The sequence below is a fragment of the Haemaphysalis longicornis genome, unplaced genomic scaffold (assembly GCF_048455015.1).
Source record: "Haemaphysalis longicornis isolate Haplotype H1 unplaced genomic scaffold, Haemaphysalis longicornis Haplotype H1 scaffold_3, whole genome shotgun sequence".
Lineage (NCBI taxonomy): Eukaryota > Metazoa > Arthropoda > Arachnida > Ixodida > Ixodidae > Haemaphysalis > Haemaphysalis longicornis.
Window position 1 is genome coordinate 62,688,280 of NW_027526335.1, and position 25,009 is coordinate 62,713,288.

Sequence of the window (25,009 nt, forward strand, 5' to 3'; positions counted from 1 at the left end):
GTGAGAAAAGGAAGCTGAGAAAACAGAGGCGCCGGTGGGGAACGCGCGGTCTTAAAGGAACTTCCACAGACGAAAACAATGCGCTCAGCGGCTTTAACATGGCCTTCTACTCACAGCTGTTCCTCACAGTTGGGCGCAAAGAGACCGCCTCCTTCTGAACAAACCACGCCCATATTTTCTTTTTCTAGCGCGGCAGACGACAGCCATGGCGCGTGAGAGCAAATTGATGCTTCGAACCTAAAAGTGACGTCCAGTGACAATATAGTCTCGCGAATGTCAGAACGGCAGGTGCCACAGAAAAGTCACGGCAATGCTCGTCTTTGTGTTCCCCGTTTTAGTTTCGCCTTCGAGAGTGCGCTCGGCCAGGCAGCGTCGTTGGTAGCCGTTTTTGTTCGCGGTACGTGAAGGATGCGGCTCGACTCGGACGTCGGTGGCCTCGAGAGGAACGTTTAGCCGCTCCACGAGGACGTGAGTTGGAGTGTTCCTCGGCTGCTTGGTTTGGCGTTCCTCGTGCCGAACCGCGTCGAAAGTGTTGCGGACGCGCCGCAGTGTGGCGGGGTCGAGGAGATGGGGCTGTTGGGTCTGCAAAGAAACGTGTCGTGCGATGACGTCAGCAGTGACGTCACTTCCGGAGACTCCTACCGCCTGGAATCGTCGACGGCCGTCGAAAACCTGGGGTGAGTGAGTGAGCCTGCATAAGCTGGTTAACACGAAGTGGCTGCAGCTATCGATGTTATGATAAATAGGGGCAGAAACGTTTTTTTTTTTGGTGTGATGTATCCAGGTATGGCCATCACGCGGGAAGCAGTCGGGGTCTGGTTGCAAATCGAAGTCTTGACAAGTGCAAAAGCGAGGATAATCTTAAAAAAAGTAGTTTGCGTTTTTTTTTTTGTAAGGGACATGCAGATTTCCTGAGGCCAATGTGGATATATCGAGATCGCCCACCTGACTGTTTTGATCTAAAAAAAAACTTGGCGTTATAATTATTTCTTCTACATGAGACAGCTGTTTTGGAAGCTTCTTTCCCTTACGCCATTTTTCGCCGAAAACGACTATATTTGGTGTTACAAAGGATCATATAGCTCAGATATTAATGTCATGAGCTTTAAACGAACCTGTAACTGAGAAGTAAACAATCTGTTCGGCCGTCAGAGCAGCTATCTGTTCTGCTCGCCAGAAACGGCGTGTGACCCGAAGAAACTAAACCTTCATTTAAAGTCTTTAAATAGTCATTAACTTCACATTTGCCGTCATTTCTCTGCACTTGGTTGTTATGCATAACGTTTTTTTCTCGAAATATATTACTCTGGCGTCATATTTTAGGGATTTTGTAAAAGCGAGAATTTTGACGTGTTTGCGAATGACACTTCCAAAGTAAACTTGCAACACCCTCGACAGCATGTTCATCGGGATTGCGTGACAGTTCTATTCTCCTTTATAAATACTTCGTTCTTATAGAGCATGTTTAATAATATAATATAATATAATATAATATAATATAATATAATATAATATAATATAATATAATATAATATAATATAATATAATATAATATAATATAATATAATATAATATAATATAATATAATATAATATAATGTAATATAATAAGACTGAGGGTGGGTTGATGGGTGTGTGGCAAGAAACAGGACAGAAATTACATCGAAGAATGCGCAGTTTGGGCCGTGGCTAGTAGATGAGTAAAACAAACAAATTTAGCAACTTATTTTGAATATAATGTTATGCAGGCCGAGTTCGCGTCATACTGAGTTTACTTGTTATTAGGTCAATCAATCAAAGCAAACGTTACCCCATAGCAGCCCTCTCTTTAGTGATTAAAAGAAAAAGCGCGGATAGCAGATGCCGTACCCTTGCATGTTATTTTTACGTTGCTTCTGAAGAAGAGCCAAGGCTACGTGCTTTCAGGTTAACGTCTAAGTGGCTAAAATATACCCCCTGAGGCGTGACTAGATGGAACCTAGGGTCAGGATGCTCGCTCAAGCGTTACAACCAGACCAATTGCTTAGAATAAGCGTCCAAGTTGTGCAACAGCAATCCAAATAAAATTATTTTGTGCTAATTAAGGTTAGGTCGTTTTTGTAGCCCTGATTCAGAGCTCCAGAACGGTACTGTAAAATCTCCGTCTGTATGTGTGAAATCATGCCCCGGTGCCTAAGTTCGATTCGTGATAAATATGTATATCAGTTAGGCTGCTCTACGCGCTTCTGGTGGCCCACGCCAATGCATCTAATATATACCTTCTTGAGAATGTAATATTTTAACAGTCGTCACATTCCATATTTTGAGGAAACCCTTCCGAAAAGATGGTATTCTCTATTTCTTTATTATTCAAGCGGTCATGGAAGGCTTGAGAGCATGCATGTTCGCAGGTGTCTTGATGCGCCATGTCTGCAGATTTCTTTTTCTTTTTACGCATTCATATACTCTCCACACACCGCAGGTGCATAGACTAGAATGTAAACTTATCACAGAATATGGTAATCAAGCTGCAATACAGTGTATATTAATACTTGTACCAAATTGACAGGAAAATACGCACGAGAAAACACCAGGACTCGATAGCTCTGGCTGTTACGGTCGTTTTTGCCGAGGAAGTTGTATAATTGGATTTGGCTATCTGCACGAAATTTTTCCCGTGCGTTCTTTGAATTTGTAAGCACATCGCAATCACGGGAAAATACATTGGGAAATTGCTTTGTTCAAGACATTACTCATTCTCGAAGTTGTCGCGGCTGTATGCCGTCCCGGCTTATAAGTCAGCAAGGCCGAGACTTTAACGCATGTGTTTCTTTTAAGCTCGATGTTTTATTCCTCCTTTCGTTTTGCGGAATAAAATGTCACGACACTTGCACTTTCCAAGGACAGTTCGCTTTAAATGTTCCGTTCATATCGAGCTGCAGACCCGACGTTGACCGAGAAGAGCGTATATGGCGACCTTTTGTAAGCCGCTTTTAACAAGCCAATTTTTGCTGTCGCTTACGCGTCAGTTTAGTTGATATTTTCAATTTCTGAACAATAAGTTTCTTTTACCACCTAGGATGTCTTCGGAGAGATCAGCAGGCAAGTAACCCCTCCTGGAAAACAAGACACGGTCCTGTTTCCAGAATATAACGCATTCACCGCTCTTAGCTAAACTGGTAATGTCAACAACCGATCTGCGCTGCCCTGCGGGCTCACTTCACAAAAGTCATGCTAAAGAACCCTGAAAGTTTGAAGAAAACGATGTAGGGGGACGAGCTTGTTGCAAACAGTTCAGTAGCCTCGCACCAGACCCATCCTCTACGAGGTAATATCGCTACGAGAAACGGCAGCGGGCTCGCGAGATGCGTTCGATGTGATATAAGGCGCGTATGAATTTACGCTCTCACTTCAATTCTCATGCTCTTCGAGTTACTAAACACAAAAGAGTGCAGTATACTTTTAATCGGCCCAACTGTCTTATTTTTATGTTTCGTAAAAGCTGCAAGAAAGAAACTTAGCAGAGAGAGGAATTCAGTTAGACGCCTACATTTTTTGCACAATAAGGAGATCCCGCAGTGGTTCCGGAGAAGAGCCGGCTTCTATTGTAAGTGCGTTGAAAACCAGCGTGATATCTTACAGTTTAGAATAACTGCTGCAAGTTCTTTCAGCATAGCAACGCTGTGCTCTTTTTTTTAAATTGAATTGAATTGAAACAAGGTTTATTAGATCCTGGTGAATGTCATACAACACAATATACAGAAAGAGGTCCCAAAGTAAGCACTGTAGTGGGACCTCTTGTTAGTAAACGCGAGATGTGATATAAAAAGGTACAGAAAATACAGTCGCGCGTACAGTAGATAAGGTTAAAAATACGACAAATATACGTTTGTGTGACAGAAATATTTTCGAAGACAGAATACATAATTATACAGTGCAACAGATTTAAAGGTTGGTCATGAAGAACATAGGCGTAATAATGAATTTTCTAGGTAATCACAGTAAAAAACAGACCACAAGAATTAGCGGGATAAAACTGCCCTGAGTGAGTGTTTGAATGAAGAAATAGGCGACAGATCTTTAAGTTCAAGACGGAGGCTGTTCGAGTTCTTTATAGCAGCGAATTCTACCGTTTGTTTTCCATAGTTTGTGCGCACTGTCGGAAGCAGATAGTTGTGTTGAAGTGAGAACCGTGTGTTGTTAGGATTGGTAAGTTGCTTTCTATTGATTATGTACAAGTATTCCGAATTTTTGGTTAAACGGTAAGCAAATATTCCCAGGTTGTACAGAAAGAGTTTGTCAACGGTAAAAAGGTTTAGTTTCCGAAAAAGTGGGGGCACATGCGCGTTGTACTGGCTGGATGTTATCAGTCGAACCGCTTGGTTTTGAATGTGCTGAAGGGGGGTGAGGTGCGAATGATAAGTAAGGCCCCAAGACACGATACAGTAGTTGATGTGACTATGAACAAATGCATAGTACAGGGAAATGAGTGTTGATAAGCCAAAATATTGACGCGCTTTTAGCAAAACTCAAATACCATATGCCGTCTTCTTTTTTAAATACTGAATGTGAGCAGTGAATTTAAGGGAGCAGTCCAGTTGTACACCGAGAAATAAGCATTGATTGCTTGGAAATATGGGGTGGTAGTTAATGATTATGGTCACATTATCGTGCCTGAGCTTACGGGAACTAAATAATATGAATTGTGTTTTAGATGGATTAATTACTAGCTTATTCCTGTCGCACCACATGCTAAGTTTCCTAAGGTCGTTATTTAGTTGCTGTGTTATTCCATCGATATTTTCGTGGACAGTGTAAATGGTTGTGTCGTCAGCATAAAGTAGGCAGTTGGCTGGAGTTGTTAGGCAGTTTGGGAGGTTATTAATGTAAATTAAGAATAAGATTGGACCAAGGATAGACCCTTGTGGTACGCCTATATTTGCAATTTTTAAATCCGACATTGCACCTGATACGTTAACGGTTTGTTCTCGATCGAGCAAGTGATTCCTAATGAAGTTTAAAGGGGGACCAATTATGCCATATGAGGATAATTTTTGAAAAAGAATGTCATGGTTTATGGAATCAAATGCCTTACTAAATTCTATGAAAACGGATCCGAGTATTTTACCTTCATCGATTGCTTTCTAAATTGATCAGTCAGTGCTATTAGAGCAAGATTAGTGGAGTAACCGGGCCTGAAACCGAACTGTCGAGGCGCCAGAATTGCGAACTTATTGAGGTAGTTTAAAAGACGTTGTTGAATTAGCTTTTCAATCACTTTAATAAAAAATGGAAGTATAGAAATTTTTCTGCAGTTATTCATGGCAGTCTTATCCCCCCTTTTGAAGACAGGAATTAATTTACTTCTTTTCAGCTCTTGTGGGAAGAGAGCTGTTTTAAAAATTAAAATTAAATTTACAATGTAAGCTAGTGTATCAGTTATAATATCAACAGTATCCTTGATGTAGCGCGCATGAATGTTATCAAGGCCAGCACTGGTTGTTTTAAGATTAGTGATAGTAGAACTAACTTCACTGGATGAAACTGGAGAAAGAAAGAATGATTGTGAAACCTTTCGTTGTGCAGAGGTAAAGGGTGCATTCGTTACATTTGATGTTGTGGAAAAAAATGAGCTGAAGGGGTTTGTGTCTCAGCGCCATTGCTAATGGCCGCGCAATAATCGCACTACGTTTCTCGCGCTTTATTGGAGCAAGCGCCGAGAAGTATACCATGTTGAATGTGTGGTGGTTCTATTATTTTTTCGTCAAGAAGATGAATTGAGCAAGCTTGCTTTATTGAGGGAAAAATGTCGAGGGAGATTAATTAAGTACCAAAACACACACGCACGCACACAGTATACACACTAATACAAAAAAGGCACTGGTGACTTCGAATGGTCTATTCTTTCAATATACTACGTACTTTCGACACCTTTTTTAGGGCATCTATTCATTCGCTTTAAACGCACAACGGTGAAATACGAAAACACCCTCACTACCAAATTTTGGCGCACGGGAAGACTTAAGTATAGTATGCGGTTATAATAATTCCCGCGTCTCTTTCTGTAGCCAAGGTGTCTCGTGAAAAGCGTAAAAAGAAGGAAGGAAAGAAATAATTTTTGATTTGGGGATCTTGATCAACGAAATATGAAGGACGAAGCGAAAGCAAAGTATGGACACAGAAAAAAAAAGAAAAAAAAAAGCAAACGGAACAAAAATAAAAAGAATAAAAAATAAAAAGAAAACAACAAAAAGACAAAGACTGAGAGAGAGAGAGAGAGAGAGAGAGAGAGAGAGAGAAATAAATAAATAAATAAATAAATAAATAAATAAATAAATAAATAAATAAATATCAACCTATACTTTTGATGGAAATTAAGCAGCCACTTATAGTTGAGACGAGATCCTACTGACGATTGATATTTGCCACGGTTTAATGAAGTCTGGCCAAATGTTAGCTAGAGGTACTGGCGACGTGTGTTTTAGAGGGCTAAAAAATTAGCTTTAGTGGGTTAGGTAGCTTGTTTTCGTCTGAGTGTGGCTGTGTTGATTTCCGAGTTGAACCCGACGATCGTAGCTTGTACCAGTGGATCATCGTGCCGCCAAATTTATTTTTTACCTTTATTTTCCTTTTCTACTAACCGGCGGTCACTGAAAGTGTCACGCTAACAATATTTCTAACTTTTATTCTGTCGCTGCGCTAACGACATTGCGGCTGTCACCCCAATTGTCACGTCAAAGTGAGCTTCGTAGGCGGGACGTCGGCTTTCTTGGAAACGAACAATACGCTATCTGCTACCAAGTGGCGAACGAACATTGGCTGACTGGACACCTGTAGACAATCTTGCAGACTCCGCTGGGAATGTCCGTTCCCAAAAAGGTTTTGTTGTGAAACTTCGTGAAAAACGGTTAAGAAACAAAAAGATCTCTTATCACAAGTAAAAAAAATGCTTCACCGTAAACCACTCCTATCTCCTTTTAGAATACGGACATGCGTTGCCAAAAAGTTCATGGAACCCGGGCTGCGGTCGCTTCAATAAATATAATTTTGGGGGGAGTACGTAAATGTCGCAGCTGGATTTCGACGAGAAAAGAATAACTGAGAAATAATGGCAGGCATGCCAGGGCTAAGGTTGACAGAGCGTAGCACAGCATACGAGAAGTTTTTAGGCAATGGTTGGTATCTTCGATTTACCAGTCTTCGGCACATCTTACTAGTTCTTAGCAACGCATCTCCATATCAATGCATGCGCAAGAAAAAAGGAGGGTGGGAATTTTATGGCATCTCAGATGACCCGATATAAGGCAGTACTTGAAACAAAGAAACCCTGGCTGTGCCATTTCAATGTCGCCGTGTATACAACGAACCATAGAAGGAAAGTTTTCATTATTCGGGGGGGGGGGGGGGGTGTATACTTTATGGTATGGTGAGATTTCGGCGTACGTTAACGATCCCCACGTGGTCAAAATTAATCTGGCGCCCTCCACTACAACACGCCTCAAGCCGGGTGTAGAATTCGGCGCGCTAAACCCAATTACCCCAATCTGACTCTAATTTTAAACGAATGCGGCTTGACCTCATTTTCAGTGCTGATATAGATATATTTATGACCTCTGCATGCAAGTGGCGATGTCTTCATCCCTAAGAAATCTAAATTATCACAAGAGCTTCTTCTTCCGTGAGTCGTCAGGATTTCCTAATGGGGACAGTAAAAATACTGAGACACTCACGACTGCAGCATATAACTCACCTGCGACATTAGCACATCCTTGTTCTGGCGCTCTTTGGCCTAGAAGCCCTTGCGCCATTAAACACAATCATCATCCTCACGGGCATTTGACAATCTGCTGATAAAAAGAAAACTCCCACCTCCCCTCGCGGGAACCCCTGTGTAGATGTGACGCATAGGGGGTTCACGTTGCTGCGTTGGACAGCGGAGGAACGGCGCTGGAACGATGGAGCGTAGCGTCGCAGGCACCGCGTTTTATAGCGCGCATAACGGTGAGGGGACGCGCCGGCGCCAGTGCGCCTGCCGCGGCTATGACGCAACGCAATCCAACACAATCCACTTTAATCCAACCCAATCCAAATCCAATCCAATCCAAGCCAAGCTAAGCCAAGCCAAGCCAATCGAATCCAATCCAATGCCCCTCGCGAGAGAGTGTTCGCTATCGGAAAGGAGAGGGGGTGAGCGGCGGAGAGCGCAGCTCGCGCGGTGAGGAGAATGGGGGAGGGGCGGACGCCAACGACGACGACGCCGACGCCGGATGCAGGGTCAAGGCGGGTGAATGAGTGCCTTCGCATCTAAAAACTCTGCCGGGGGTCACTGAACGCTGCAGCCTTTTTACAAGCACAAAAAAGCACGCAAAGCAATTTAAAGCGAGTCGAACATACAGCAACATATTCATTTCCTAAGCATAGGCAATCCCTAACATTATACAATAATGGCCAGTAGGCTCTGGCCTTCTCTTTTAAAGTATAATTTATTTAAGTGTACATATTTGATGTATTTTGTGTGTACATGGCGTTTACAGTCAAAAATAAAAAAATAAATTTAAAATACACATGACGCAAACGCCGGCGGTGCCGCTTCTTGGGCGCTTGTACTTCTATGGTATGGATTTGAAAGAATACGTGGAAAATATGAAAGTAAGTCGTACACGTCTACGACAACAGTGACTTAGTAGGTTTAAGGGAGACTCGCCTGTTGGTATTCCTATGGGACTTACAACTTCATGACCCACGTGATTAAAAACCATCGCGTACGAATACGAGATGTTTCACAAATGCATACGAACGTTCCCAATGGCCTACTTTGCCTATTTTAGAAATATGGGACTTGTGTACTGAAATAAACGCAGAAAACTCTCACTTGCTAGACCGCTAGCGTCATGTAGTGAAAACGAGAAAAAAACAAAATGTGTTTCTTGTTTATTTTTTATTCCAACAACGAAGTGATATAGTATTGCTGAAAGAACCAAATTAGGCCATTAGGAACATGTTTATGGATTTGTAAACCTTTTCGTACTGGTGCACGATGCTTTTTAAACCCGTGGGTAATGAAGTGTAAATCCCATTGGAATGTCATCAGGTGAGTCCCCCTTAAGCCACAGTAGAATTTTGAGTGGAAAGGTAGAGGCAATAAGAAGAAACCTCAACTGGTAGTAGCACTGGTAATGAAACTTCGGGGAGTAGGGGAGGAGCAGGACTCAGAATTGCCGGGGGTGGAGGTGGGGGGAGGGGGTGCAGCTTTGGGCTCCCGGGGAAACAGCGGAGGGGGATCGGGTACTCGAGCACCCCATGCAACCAGGCACCTTGCATACGGCTACACGTAACCAAACTCAGCCAGGAGATGGCCAGAAACCTGTCATTCGGCAAATGCAGAAGCTAAGAAGGGGAGCAGTATGTTCAATACATTCTTGTGTTTTCGGGAGCACTCCATTTATTCTGGCGCTTAGTGCGTCATGTAGGGAGAACAGACCTTCCCTAGGCAGCCAAGATGCGACTTGCGGGAAGGCTACTTGTTCCCTGCTGACCAAAAAAAAGAAAGCAAACGTTTAACCTTTCTTGAACCCCGTTAGCAAAGATTACAAGTTCAACCCGAAATTCCCTCATCGTTGAACACCACGATTCATTATAAGGTGACAAGATTCACATAGGCGCCATGTTATCGAAAGCTTCTTAGCACCGCGTCGCTGCAGTAAACTCATCGTATATAGCCGTCGTCATTATCTTGTGCGCTAGACCTTTCTTTAGTATCCGCTTCGTCCGTCCGTCCTGTTTTTTTCTTTCTTTTTTGCGCTGCTTAACTTGTGACGAACGTGAGCTCGATCCCCGCCTCCGGAGACAGTTATTGTTTGCGGCTGACGAGTATCTGCGCCGATCTGTGAGCGTCTAATGTCGCCTTTGTCCGAGACCCTGGACTTTGCCATATAGCGCGGGCCGTGGCTTTCACGCCGACAAAAAGAGAGCGGCTAGATAGAGGGGGGCGCACATAAAGGGGGCAACCAGTATAATAAACAGCCGAGCGAGCCCAGAGTTCTTATCGCGTTTCGTGTCAGCTCCCCGACCCGTTGTGCCGTGTAACTTTGGTTGGTTGTTTAGTTTCGTGGGTTACTTCTTTATGATGTAAGCGCTCTGAAGCGCACTTTGGAGATGCGTCCAGTCGCCCCACTGTGTACATAGAATAGTGTTTGATACACTGCAATCTCCTGTCCTTCTTGTTCTGTCGTTTTTTTCTCTCCCTCTCTCCCTCGTGCTCTCTTAGTACGCGATGCGGCACTTAATCTCCTGCGCCTGGGTACCCCCCCGCTCCCTCCCCTTTATAGAGCAAGATTTGTTCTTTCCTTTTCAATCGTTCCTTTGCGCGGTTCTGTTGTTCACTTTTGCTGTGAGCTGCGTAGCGGTGCTGAAACAGAGTGGCGTTAACGGCTTGTCCGGAGCTAGCAAAATTACTCCGAAAGGGAAGGGGGGGGGGGGGGGGGGTGGGGGGGAGGGACATTGCTCTTAGAGCTATAATAAAGATGCCGACATGATTTCCTAAATTGGTGGCCATTGGACAAACAAACATTCAAAGTCTGGGACTGAGTTCCGGCCGCTAGAAAGAAACCGAGTTGGTCATGTCAGGGGCATACTACGTTTGATCAAGGGCTCTCTGGTGGATCGACAGCACATCGGTTTTGTTCGGCGTAAGAAAGGCAGCCGATATTTTTCGGGGCTGGAAAAGGGCGTTATCGAGAAATGCGGGAGAAGAAGGAAAAGTAGAGATAAAAATTTCAAATGCATATAAACAAAGGGATATAAAATGCAGGGTTAATTTTTAGAGGGTTTGGTAAAGGGGGGTGGGTTATGATCATGTGCTATGGCACCCGTACCCCTCCCAACCGTCCCCCTCTTTTACCTTAAGGGAGGCGTGGGTCCCCTCCTGACCCCTGCCTCCTCATGCTTGTGGGCAACGCATCCCGGTGACGTAGACCATAGCGATGGGGAGATAAGGGAAGACATACCTACGGATGAATGGCCAATAAAAAAATCACGCTGTACATTTCATCTCTCAAAAATACAGCCGGCATTTTAGCGTGGCTCAAATAAAGACTGATGCCACTCTCGAACCCTTAGAAATACGCCGTTCCGTTGCTATCGTTTGCTTGCTTCCCAAGTATGTAAACTGCTCTTGTCTCTCCACCACTTCCTTTCGAAAAGTTCCCGCACGCATGCCCAATAGGTTAAACAATCCGCGGTGTTTCAAACGCATTTACGGCCACACCCCAGTCTTTTAACTTATCGGCAATGCACACAGCGGTAACATTATGGAATGATCTTCCCGACACAATTGTTTCAATCACTGACCATACATTGTTCCAAAACCAAGTGTACGAGCATTGTTCATCATAAAAATGTAGATTTGTATATGTGCACATGTGGTTTGCCGCCTTCTTGCTGTTTTTTATGGCGTGCACACTACTTTGTGCGTGGTGTATATGCTTTTTACATTATTTGCTTGTGCGGGCTGTCGCATTTCCACACCTTTGTACTGTCCCCATTATTGTAACTGTATACACTACGCTTCTTCCATGTTACCCATTCTGGTAGTTATACTGTATTACCACATTGTATTGTTTTATGCAATGTTGCGCCTGTTCAATTTGTGCTTTCTCTCGCCCCTCTAACTCAATGTCCATACGAGAACCTGTAAGACAACGCGAATAATTAAATAAAACTCAGCCCCGAGGCAGGCATGCATCATACTGTATGATAAAGAAAACCTTGCGCTGTTTAAAGTAAATAAGCTGGACAATGCTGGAAGAGTTTTTAGGCAGGTTTCCACACACATAAGGAAAATCATGTAGGTTGTGGGTGTGGTTTCAGCTGAGCTTGCGTCTGTCAATCAAGTTGGACATCTGCAAGCGCAATCGAAGTACGCACACTGTCGTATTGTAAGGGCTTTATGTGGAGCGCATCCCGAATCCCGTATCTTATAGTCAAATTGCTTGCCTTCAGCGTCGTTGCGTTTTTCGTTATACCATGACTTGGTACGGCACAATATTACTTGTACTGAAACCTTCAAGTTTGAAGACAAAGCAGTCACAGATCAAAGTGTTATTTGTATATTTGCTCCAATTTCAGTATTTACAGCAGGAAAAAGGCATCGTTTACAAGCATCAGATTTCGCCATCCATTTTGAGGAAAACCTATGGCCGTTTTGACGACGAACGTAATTTCTACGCTTCTTGTACATTCACAGAGCCGGTTTGAATAAGTAATATGATTGTAGCTTGGTCACAACTATGAAAAAATGAACATATGTATGCCGTCTGAACATCGAGGGCCCATTGACGAGAGACGTGTGCTCATATAGCGTTACTCTTGAAGATGGTAGAAGAAGGGGGCGGGAAAGCAATACTTTCCCTCTGGGAATACCTCTCCTACCGTGGGCGTCCCCGACCGCTTTCGTTCCCCGACGGCTCGCTTTCGTTTCCACAGCGGTCTCAGATTTCAGAGGAGAGCCGAGCCGAGAGAGCAGAGCCTCGGGATTGACATGGACCTCGTGGTAGCTCGCCACCGGTTGGCCCAGTCGCCGGAAATTGCACGTTCGCCGGAAAGGAAAGTGGAGACGGTCTGTCAACAGGCACCTTTTTCCCCCCGTCGAAAAGCACTGTGGCGCGTTTGGATCGGGCCAAACGGCCGCTCTGGCGGACGAGCAAAACGATCGGCCCTGAACGGTGAGCAATATCGGGGGAGTGTGATTAAAGTGCGGGGGGACCCCCAGTGACGTCACCGCCGCGTCAGCGGGGACCGCAAAAAGAATGGTATCGAGTGTCGCGTACGGCCTCTCATTCTTGCAGCTTTCGAGCAGATGGGGTCGGAGGCAGCGCGCGGATTCTACAAGGAGCCTTTGATTTCTTGTAAATGTCAGTGGGCTTAACCAAAATTCACCTCCCCTCCCACCAAGCGCTGACGAGGGCAGAGTCCCGTTTTTACTTTCAAATACGACAGTCCCCCAACGCTCAAGTTTTGTGCTGTGAAATTTTGTTGTAAGAACGTACGGTCTACCGCACACTCCGTCTCTGATTTACTCCTAACTTATATTAATGCTCTCTCTCTCTCTCTCTCTCTCTCTCTCTCTCTCTCTCTCTCTCTCTCTCTCTCTCTCTCTCTCTCTCTCTCTCTCCTCTCTCTCTCTCTCTCTCTCTCTCTCTCTCGTCATGCCCTACACTTTTACTTTCCTTTTCGCACTTTCCTCGTTCTCCGCCGCGGTCCTCGTTCGCTCACTTTCATTCCACCCTCTGCTTCCCGCATCCGCGCTGTTACCTCGACGGCGCCGTGTAATCCCGGAACGGCTGTCTACGAGATGCGCTCTAAAAAGCAAAGCCCCCATCGGTACATCCGGTAATTATATAAAAACGTATGCCAATATCGGAAACCTGTGACAGCAGCAGCCACTGTCCACCCGCCCCTGACAACCTATGCGGCCGATGTCAGTCCCTCAAGAAGACACGTTCCTCTGGTTCCCAAAATCGGCTTCGAGGCCCGGGCGAATCATTTTTACTGGCATGTGGAGTTCCTCCTGAAGACCACGATGATTTTCGCAGTGCACGTCGCTAAATATAAAGCGACAAAACATTTATGCGTTAATTCATTTCGGAAAGGAAGTTGCCGAAACACAGGCTGCCATGATATGGTGATATCCGATTCGCCAAAAACGTATATGGAGGTGGCATAAACTGGATAAAAAAATGTGCATCAGCTAACTGGCCAATGCCACTAGTGTTCTCTGCTTTGGTTCTAGCCTATACACCAGCGCTAAGAATACATATTCAGCTCAAGAAGTTTTTATCGGAACGACTTAGGGATGCCCGTGCGTATGGACTTACTAGCAAATATCCAAGAGCACATTTTATTATAAAAAAAACTATGTGCAGAAATGCAGGAACCTGTAATTATTCAAGAATGGCGGCACGTTTGTCAATCTCTTTGAATATTATCAAAACTGCGGGAAGATCTGTTGCATTGACGTGTGCAGCCACTCAGTTTCTTTAGTGTTCCGTCTCGCGTCTGAAATTCTTTTGGTGATCGTTGCACTACTTCTCTGGGAACTGTTCAGATCGTCGTGAATACTTTAGAGAGAAGCTAGAAGCCCCCAACACGCTGGTATGCCGGCGCAAAAAAAAAAAAAAAAAAAAAAAAAAAACACTGGACATGCTGTGGGGTGAGCTCACCCGCAAAAACAGCCCTCGTATTGACTGCTGCTGCAGTAGAAGTCTGGCTACTTGGCGCTGTTTTTTCAGGGAAGCATGCTCATTGTGTGATGGACACACCCTTCTTCGTGCGCATAAAAACATCTTTAATAAAAGTTTTGCGCATGTCCCGCGTAAAAGCGCCCACCATCTAAGCGTCATGAACATTTTCTCAGAGGTCTGCTCTAACCTAAAAAAATCTAACGACACCCTCATCCCGAATCCTTTCTCCGGAACTTATCGGCGTCAGCACCAGAGGGAGGCCGAGTGCGTGCACTTTGTCAGAGTGAGTAGCAGCGCTATGGGCGCCAGAGCCCGAGAGAGCTCGCCGAACAAAAGGGCTTCGTGAAAAGGCAGGAACCGGAAGCGACGCGTCGGGAATAAAAGGGCTGAGAGTGTGGTACAAAAGGGCGAACAGGAAACGCGTGCGGCTCCTTCTTTTCCCGACTTTTAGTTAGTCCGTCCGCAAGTCACCGTAATGGTTTGTCCCTCACCGTGTTCTCTCGGACATCTTTTGTCGATGCGATGGAAGCCAGTTCTGGAAATAATTGGAACGAATTCACCGGAGTACACTAGAAATGCGCTCTACTGTCTTGTGCTTTCGTATTGCTCGTGTTCGTAGCTCGTGTGAGGGTATTTGGTTTGGAGCGGATACCATGAGGGAAAGTATATTCTGAATCAAGGTAAGGCGTCGAAAAGTTTTGCGTAGTTGGCGTTGGGCTGGCCGCAAGTGACGACTGTATAGCCTTGTGAAGGCCGGACGAAGTGTAGCCAACTATGTTAAAACCGCAGCTTTGTACTCGTATGGGATGCTACCAGGGTTGTTGTTCTTCCACCGACCGATCTGAAAGTTTCTTGTAAAGGATACTTTAAAGGATAAAGGATACTAAAGGAAAGAAACCCAACTTTACGAAGGAGGACGAGGTGGAGCTGAATGTGATTTCGAAGAAACTTATATTGTGTCATCTCGACACAAATCCTTGAAGATGGCGCTGGTCATAAGTAAATTACAGCGACTACACATACCATTTCATGGCGCTGGATAAGAATAATCATTCTGTTAATCAAGGATCACCACAATTCCCATTATTCGCGCGCCATGTGTGTTTGCATCGACTCTTAGAATATCTACCAGAAACATTTCCATACAAATTTCTTCTGTCGACTCCGTCGCTGTGGAGACTGCACTCTCTACTCCGATGTAGGCGGGGCCTTTGTCAAGCTGTATCCAAAGCTTTTAGCATGTTATCCACCTTTCAGGAAAAGTAAATAAATGATTTGATGGGAACGTTTTGAATGCAAATGAAAAATAGGTCCTATGAGGCAACTTTTACCAAAATTCACGTCTAATTGGGCCGACGGGATGGTCTCCATCTCCACAACTTGATATGTATCGGATGTAAACACGAGCTTTCAGTGATGTTCACATCACGACTTCGGCGACCACAGCTGAGGTTTTTATTGCAGTTTTTTAGTAGGATCAGACTAAATTAAAAAAAAAAACCACGCGGACCGACATGCCGTGATGTTGATCTAGGAAACTAAATAATACTTGTGGGGCAAGACTTAGAGTGCGACAGTATAGCATGGCACCGTTAAATCGATACAAATCGACCAAGCGCACGCAAGTTCGAAGAATACCCTCAAGATTGTTGTAGAAAAAGGACAATTGGTGACAGGTCATCTTGCTCAGGCGGTGTAACCTTTATTAACCCCACGAGCATTGAAGGACTCCCTCCCACCGCAAGCAGGGAAGAAGCCCAGATAAACATGTCTTTTGTGAATTGCACAACAAATGCTAAGGAACTTCAAGTAATTCAGAAAAAAAAAACAAAAAAAAACAAAGCGCATCCTGAAAAAGTCAACCATAATTGTAGTCGGCTGTCGTGTACGGTTAAACGGAGTCATAAAAACCGCATCAACGCAACAACAAAAAGCAAAAATTCGCCCGTGTTAATTACGAAAGTTAGTAAAACGAGTAAAAGTCCTCACTATTTCTTCAGATAAATCTTTGGGTTTTCCCACCGACCCTCCATTAAGGGCGACAGAGTATTTAAGGGCTGCGGAATGACTAACTACGCGTACCACTCTGACAACTTGTACACAGGTTTTTGTTGTTCGCCTCCATCAGAAAAGAATCAAACAATACAAACTGAAGCCTTCATTCGTAGACTGTGAAAAATTTTCGGACAATCGCAAAGTTCATGAACATTTTGTCGTCCTTGTGTGCGCACACTCATACACTTTAAATACACGAAAAGCGAGAACTCGGTGGCAACCCGTTGGTCCCTCTGTTGAACTCCCCCTTCGCCCCTGCTGGCTCACGCAAGGATAGATATAGATACAGGAAAGCGTACTGGCATACATCTGATCAATGGGACAACGTAAATAAAGACGTATCACACAAAGTTTCGGTGGGAAGGCGCGACGTATTTTGAATCGAGGAACAGCGGTGACTCGTTGCATTCTTTGCTGAATGGAAAATCAGACCAGGGAGCAGCATCAATATCCAGGTGCTAATGAGGACTGGATACGCGCACGCAGACACCCACATAGACTCCCACGCAGCAGGCACGCACGCAGATAGACAACATCGAAACCCTTGCCAAGTGCCCTATATAGTTAGACGGCCAGCACCGAAAGTTTCACGGGCTTTTAAGCGCGGCCGAAGATATCTCCATCATCACCGTGAATTCTGTGGGAAATCGCCAGAGAATGAACAGGCAATCAAGGGAAACGATAAAACATCAGCCTGGGCCCCATACTGCTTGTCCATTTCCCTCTTTCTCTACGCAATCTTTTTTTTTTTTCGCTTATGCACTCCCAGTCCACGCCGTATAGTTACAGGAAGAACATATCGCCAGACGGGTCGTAATCCAGCGAGCCACCGCAACGCGAAATAATCGCCAAGGAACAGAGGCAAGTGGTGAAGCAGCAGCCGCCGCAGCATAAGGAACGAGAGGGCAGCTTCTACAACCGATTTCCCCTCGTTCTTTCGTCGTTCCCTTGCCGACCAGTGGTGTCCACGTGGGGGAAGCAACACGCGGTCTCCAGAGAGGCGCTCGGCACAGCTCTCGCTGAAGGAGGAAGCAGAGAGAAAGGAGACAGGCGCGTACTACACGAGAGCAAGATAGCGTCGAAGCAGAAACAAGCAGTGGTGACAGAAGGGAAAAGGGGGCCGACGTCGGGAGGACGGGACAGAGTTTTGGTTGTAGCAGAAGCGGGCTTCCCAAAGACGAGAAGGGCAAAGTGAGTCAAGTTTGGGTCGGCGCCTGGCCGAAGGAAGCGGCCCGGCCGGAGACGGCGCCATTGATTTTTTTCGGGAAGAGAGGCAGGCGATGGGCGCACAGCATTGCCGTTTTAGGGAGTGCGCGCGTGTCCGCGTTCGTCCCCCTTTCCCCAGCGGCGCCGTCTGCCGCTCCGGCTGGCTGGCTGCATGCCGGAGATCGTCATCATTTGTCGTCGCACAGGACGGCCATGTAGGCCACGACGCCGCGAGATGCGCAAAACTCGCTCGAGACGGTCGTTCATTCGATGATGAGATGGAGAGGGCAAGCTAAGTTGCCGAAATTTTATTTATCTGCGGGAAAAAAAGTTATCGTAATACATTTAACACTGTAGATGGCTGTAACAGGGGAGGCGAACACAATTTTCTTCGAACAAAAAATGGTAGCACTTTTATTTGAACTTTCACTCTCTTAAACTTATCGTTATACTTTAAGCTTATCTCGCACTAGGTTTAAACTTGATAAATGTGAAATCGTTGGAATGTAGCCAGGCCTTCTAACTTGGCACTTAGATAATACCTAATGATTTTTTCAATACAGCACGACCGCGAGTACTTGTATGGTTACGGGTGACGCTGTCATGTTCTTGAAATGAAGTTTAAGATATTCATTTGACTTGCAGAATACGAACATTCCAATAGTCACAACAGTGTATTGAGTCCATGCGGACGGACGGACAATGTGTAGATCTGTGTCCGAAAAGGAAGCTTAGTGTCTGAAATGGAATCTTTGTGTCCAAAATGAAAGCTTCGTTTATGCGCCTCAACACGCCCTTTATAGCGTTTGCTACGTATAGGAAAGTGCTTTAGCACTTGCCTTGTTTTATAGGCTCGGCATTTTTGTATATCTCTGTGGTATCCTTGCATTTCACGCTCAAGCGATTCAGTTTCGTACACCCTTTGTAAAAATTTTGTGGGCCAATACTAAGCCTTCTCGACCACAAAGAATTCAAATAATTGGCTTTACCTTTAAATGTGATGGAAATATTTAAAGGGAGTAAGCAAGAACGGTGTTTTCTCTAGCTTTCCTGCATAAAAAGTTTCAGCCTCGCTCGGGACAATGAATTTTTTGCAGCCTGTGCATTTCCAGCTTGGCGCCCAAAATTCTGACAAAGATTGTACCTTAAGATTGCAACATGCCCGCCAGTGCGAGCTTACGAAAGCGAGGTCACTGTTAACCGGCATGGGTTATTTGGAACACACGTGAGAAACGAAACGTAAACAGCCTGCAACAAGGAGCAGCGAGAGCATCATCATTAAAAGAACGAAAAAGCGGAGATAGGGTTCGTTTTTAATACGTAGCATTCTTTGCGGAGTACCCCCACAGCCAGGACCGTGTAATGCCCTGCATTTCCACAAAAAGCAGATTTGGCGGAAGTAACACTTTTAATCGTTACAATAGGGCAAATGGAGATAACTGGCCGGACAGAATTTCGAAAAACCAATACGTAAGAAAAAAAGAAAAGAAAAGAAAAAAAATAGCCGCGTATCTGCTCCTTTCGTCGCAAATGTCGACGAAAGACGACGGTCCAATGACGCCCCTGGCAAGTAAATGCCTCCCTTCTCTTTCCCGCTCAACTCTCATGCTGTTCCTCTCCCGTCTCGTTCCTCCCAAGATAACACGCTAAGGTTTTGCTGAGGTGAATTTAAATTTACCGCGTTCCACTCCTCCAAGTCGAGTACCTCGATGCCAGCGCTGCCATACGGCAGAGACGCGCGTGAATCGAGACACCCTACTACAAAGTTTATAGAACCACGTTGCCCTACTCCACGACCGAATGTGGAGTAGGGGACGTGGTTCCACGTTCCGCTACTCCACAGTGGAACGTGGAACCTATCTAGTGGAAATTTTCGTTGGTGTTGCCATGCGATTTTAAATGCAGAGCATTTCTTTAACTCACGATGTCGCCCGGCGTTGTCGGCGTTGGCGTGCCTCGACGTCCGCAACAGCCGTTCCAGGTGCGCCCTCTCCCCCACTTCTCCTCGCCTGCCCTCCGCTGCTTCTCGCGTGTTCTCTGCGTGCTCGGATCGCGTTCAGCAACAGGTGGGGCGCGCATGCGTCGTAGTTTGGCGCGGGAGCAACAACAGTTGTTGCGTGATCGTGACGTAGTCGTGACGTGGTCGTGGCGCGGTCGTGCCGTGATGGGGCGGTTCTCGGCGTTCGCTCTCGCTGTCAATTTCTTTCGAACCAGATAAAATTGGGTATGTGCGGGGTTCCAATCCAGTCATCGCCTGCGCTCTCTTCAGATGCTGTCGTCGGAGTCAGCGTCCTACTTAACGTCGTGCGCCCCCCGAAAATGCTCGGCATTTGACCAGGCCCCTCGCGAGGGGGATGTTTCTAAGAAGGCTCGTAGGGCCTTCTGCGAGGCCATTCTGCCGCACTGCTCTCTTCCTTCTGCTCTAACTCTTTAAGACTAGGATCCACGCTTCTGCAATGGCGCCGTCCCCTAACATCACTCTTTTTTAAATGCCGCCGGGTAGCGCGGTCAATAGCAGGCGACGGTTTTCTGCTGTTGATGTATTTCATTTGCTATCGCAAAAACCAAGCATCCATGGATTTTTAAATAAGAGAACACTGCAAATGCCACTCACGTATTGATTTTCTGCCATATATTTGCGCAATGTCTTGTTTTTTTTAACATTGTTGACAAGTATAAACATTAACGCCGGACTTAGATGTTTGGATTTGGCTGTGGATATATAAGAATATTGCGCAGCTTCTGTGTCACTTTGGTCGGGTGGCTGAATCGAATTACATACAGGCAGACAGACAACGCATACATACATACAGACCAAAATTTCTGCGTTTAGGTAGCCAAGAAAGACTAGCGACTTTAATAGCCAGAATGACTTTAAAAATAAAAGAAAGACTTTAATAGTCAGAATGGCGAACCGTGTAACGCCGTGCATTTCAACAAAATGCAGATTCGGCGGAACTAACATCTTTAATCGTTATAATAGGGTAAATGAAGATAATTGGTCGAACAGAATTTAGAAAAAAATTTGGCTGTAAAGAACTCACAGTGTAGACAAGCGTCATAAGAATGCTACGCATTAGTAGACAATTCTCTGAATTTCTGCCGATTTTTCTTGCTTGTCTACTTTTCCGGGGCGCACGTAATGCTTTCATGTTATTTTTGTTGAGCAGTTAGCATTATTTGTTTTATGTGCAAAAAATCTCCTTTTTTAAGTTGGAGATGGTGCTCTGGAGTAGATGTGCTACATGAGAGATGGAAGCATGCAGGTAGGGCCACGGGCTGAATTTTCTAGAGTGTTCTTCAGCTCATTCGACCACGAATGTAGGCACGACTAGTTGTAATTGAAATATCCTGAACGAATCACTGGCATTTGTCACCAGTAAACACTCGTTCTTGCAGTAGCACTTCGTTCACTTGAGTAGTTTAGGTAGTGTCCAATAGCGGAAGCTAGACAAAGTTAGGGGGATGCTTAGAACTTTCCCATGATGTGAACGCGAAAGCGTGTTGGATGTTCCATTGATTTGCTAATGAGCTTTGTGTGTAAAATCGCAGCCGCGTCCGTCAGCACTTGAGCGGCCTCCTCAACAGTAGTCTCTGAAACTCGTTCCGCTTGCTCGCCACCGTCCGTTCCTTCCCCAGTCAAGACGGCTCGTGCTGCACGTACAGCAGCGGCCCACTCTCATCCAGCGCTGCTTTTTGCCCTACCCAGCACCCGTTCCTAATTTACGCACATTAAGATTTTCTTTACCTTACAACGCGTTCCATGAAACATGGAGATCTAAAGATTTCGCCTCTAAAAAGAATGGAGAAAGGACATGGTCGGCACGGGCTATCTATGTAAGAGAAAACACGGTTCTGATCTATCGAATAACAGAACCTGTCGCTGGAGCGGCGTTGGTTACCACGTTTGAACGTAAGAAACAGTCGCGTACGCATAATTACGCTAGATAATGGATGAGAATTCAGTCGCTCCTGTAGGTCGGTTGGTAAGCCATCGCACTCGTCATCCTTAGGTTGTGCGTTCGGATGCCACTGGGAGTACAAATACTTTTCCGTTTTCTTCTTTGCTTTCATTGTTAAACTGTTATTTTCCCGCAAGAAGGAAACGATCTAATTCCCTATAAGCCTCCTTTGGCGTCCTTGACTGCTGGCCACCCCTTCTGTGTTTACCCCAACGAGCCCCTCATTCCCAACTATCATGAGCTACATGCATTGCGAGGGCGTCGGTCCTGGAAGTCTTTGTGCCACAAGTACCATTCCAGGCTTCAAGATCAGTGGACTTCTCCTGATACGGCGTAGACGCTGGAGCCATCGGCGGTGTATAATGCAAAATTCCCTTTTTCTCGAAGTTGTTGAAGCCGCTCTAATTGCCACCTCTGGGCGCAGGAAACGCTTACGGGGACGTAAGTGCACAAGAAAATGTAGGAGAAATGAGTAGCTCAATTGGTAGAGGATCAAAAGCGTTCTCGGCACGATGTGTGTTCGGATCCAACTTGAAGCATTTTTTTTTTGTATTTTCGTTCTTTTCTATCACTCTCAAATACCTATTTCTGTGCAACCAAGAAGCAAACTACCCCCTTTATGCTGTCACGGGCGTTCTTGATTCTTGGCTCCCTTGCAACTTCCAGTTATCCAATTCCAATTCCAATTATCATAAGCTGTCAACGTAAATTGAATTGCAAACGAACGAGGATAGCCCAGATAGCCTTGCGAAGCATGTCACTCTATTCCCTTCAACCAGCTTTATCACTACCCTAAGGCGGGTATGCCAATTGCGATGGCGCAATTATTTTCATGGTCGTCATACATCGAGTTTTACGTGGTAAACACGCAGTAAAGTTTTAAGAGCTCCTCCATAGACGATAACTCTGAATAGCATTCGGTTGTCGAATTCTTTTTTTTTTTTTGTTTCGCATGTTGACGCGAGTAGACTTGTATGTTTTTCACGAGCCGTTTCAGCAACTTCGCCTAAACCATTCAGCGAGTTTCAGCGAGTAGCCTCTCCAATCAGACTAGTTCAGGGAGTCAGCCAAGCCACGCGTCGTCCGGCTTGATTTGCCGCAGCAGCGAGGAGGGAAAAATCGAGCAACAAAGTCAGTGAGTGTTACTTCACTTCTAGCCACACTCATTTCCCGCGCGCCGACATTCCTGAAGCAGAGGCAAGAAACGGGACTCTCGATTTCGGCGTTTCTTATTTCCCGGCTCGGACAAAGCCAGTTAGCAGAGCTTGGAAAAGACGAGAAAGCAAAGGGCAGTCGGTCCCCGTTAACCCCATCAGTCGCCGACACGCCAGAAATCTCAACAAAAAAAAAAAAAAGAGGGAAGAAACGGTACCAACCAGCAGTGACACCTGTAGCAAGTGAGAGAGAAAAGAATTCTGCAAGAACAACAAAGGTGGAGAACTGTCCGCAAGCGAACGAACAATGCCGACGTCACACCCGCGTGTCCTCGCTATTCTACCTCACTCATTGTTACACCTCCTCTCTCTGCGACCGTCTCCCCTCACCCCGTAGCTGAGACCAGATGGCGGCGTCTGGCAGCCGACTCGCCGAAAAGCCAGCAAACGTCGGCGGCCAGCGGGCAGGCCTTTTATTTACCGGAGGCAGCAACAATGTGGTGGTTGGGAAAGAGTGCGGGGCATGAACTCCTCTCCTTTCGTGCGGCCAATGTCTGGCGCCTCGATTTCACCAGATCGATACGGAACAGTGGGGAGGAAGGAAGGAGGGTGGCCGGGGCCGGCCACGCTGTGTTTCTGCTTAACGCCGTTGTCTGGCGACTGGCCTATTAGCGCGTGGTGGCCGTGCCACGTTCGCCAAAATATCGCGTGGACCGGGTGTTGCGTGCGTATATGTGTGTTCGGTGAGAGACACAACAGGCGGAGGTGTTCATTAATGCTTCTGGGGTACGCGGCGACTCGGACGGGCCGCATTTGTCTTGTGGGGGACCATGACGAAGAACAGTCGGGGGTGTTTGCTGTGTTGACGAAGGGCCGTTTCCCATTTTCGGGGATTTTGGCACTTTTTATGAATTCGAAGGAAGCTGGTGGTTTGCTCTCAGCATCAAACTTTCCCTGTTTTGCACGGTTTGCTTGATGTTTAGTTTATCCGCTCCTTTTGTTTCACAACAGCTGGCGCCTCGTCTGGCGGTTCCTGCTCTGTTCGCTACTGTGCAACACAATTTATAATCCCGTTGAAATTCAAACATGAAGCTGCCTTTTGTAACCTGGAACTAACTGTGTGCTCTGTGAATGTCTGCGCTCATTCGTAACCACCTTTACTGCAACTGCAATATTGCTTTCCGTTCTCGCACTAGTGTACAATTCACCACTTGATACGACGCCAAAGTTTTTTCCTGCCACAAAAGAAGTTTAGGTTCCGCCTCAGCTTGATGAGCGCCTCCTTTACTTTCCCTTGACCGCTTTTACAAAAAAAAAATTAGTTCGTGGATATAGAGTATACGAACAAGGGCGTGGGAACAATACCTCATTTACAATATGCGTGTCACACGAGCCTGAAAAGTGCTGCCGAGGGATATTTTTAGAGACGATGCGCTGTTTTGAGCTACTAACGTGAGAATTTGGGTCTGTGTTTGTTTTACTGACACCGAAATGAATACTTGGGTCATCGGTGGATCATGTGACTCAAGGAGGGACCATGTGACACCGGGTGAAGGGTAGAGGACTGAGGAGAAAGAGCGAGTGGGGGGGGGGGGGGGGATAGAGCGAGAGGGATAAGGAGCAGAGAGAGGAAAGGAGGAGGGGAGGAAAAAGAGAAGAGGGGTCTAGTAGGAAAACAAAGGTCAGAAGGAAAACGGCTGTGGAGAGAGGAAAAACTACAGAGGGAAGAGGGGGTGGGAGAAAGACTGTAAGAGATGTGAAAGGGCGTGAGAGGCGGAGATGTGAAGGGAATGGACAAGTGGAGGGGAAAGAACGCGAGGGGTAGGTGTAGGAAGCGGAGAGGAAGAATAGCAGAAGCCAGCAACGGATGGCGACTCATTGCAAAACGTCTTCTTGTAACGAGGAGGTACGCGACGTCAGCGAAACTGAGCGGATTGTTATTTGAAGCTCGGTCGTATTTTCCGCCTGTTCCGACGCCCGGTTATTGCTCGTTCCTTTGGTCGGCCCTGTATCAGCGTGGTCGAAGAGAGCGCGTATTGTCCCACGAAGGCGCTGCAATATTTACACCAAAGAAATATGACATGAAAAATGAGAAGATTTTACTTCCCCCGGTTCCCCGTACAAACAGATCAGATGTCCAGAAAGCAATAACAGGGCTGTCACATCTCATAAGTGTAACTCTGGGGAGCGAGCGAGAGAGAGAGAGAGAGAGAGAGAGAGAGAGAGAGAGAGAGAGAGAGAGAGAGAGAGAGAGAGAGAGAGAGAGAGAGACCAACGTGCATCAAAACCTCATTGAAAAACTTTTTTTTGTGCGTGTACTCTGAATAAAATTCCCCGGGACTCCACTTCGAATTAAAGCGCACCGGAGCAAATGCGCCACTGATGAAGACACGACCTTATAAGAAAATGAAAGG

At 45.8% G+C, this 25,009-nt stretch overlaps 2 protein-coding genes across 4 annotated transcripts in view; both read left to right on the top strand.

The window, feature by feature from the left end:
* Positions 1-25,009, top strand: part of LOC144174532 (uncharacterized) — a 598,699-nt gene that overhangs the window by 356,585 nt on the left and 217,105 nt on the right. The gene's annotated exons all lie outside the window — the stretch shown is intronic.
* Positions 1-25,009, top strand: part of LOC144174529 (vesicular glutamate transporter 1-like) — a 299,050-nt gene that overhangs the window by 113,791 nt on the left and 160,250 nt on the right. Inside the window, exon 1 of one of the 3 annotated variants that reach the window (XM_077703276.1) lies at positions 109-677. The exons of the other annotated variants lie outside the window; for them this stretch is intronic. Coding sequence (XP_077559402.1) covers positions 568-677 — 110 coding nt within the window. The 5' untranslated portion in view covers positions 109-567. Of the gene's footprint in view, positions 1-108; positions 678-25,009 lie in introns of those variants that run through there. 3 annotated transcript variants of the gene reach the window in all.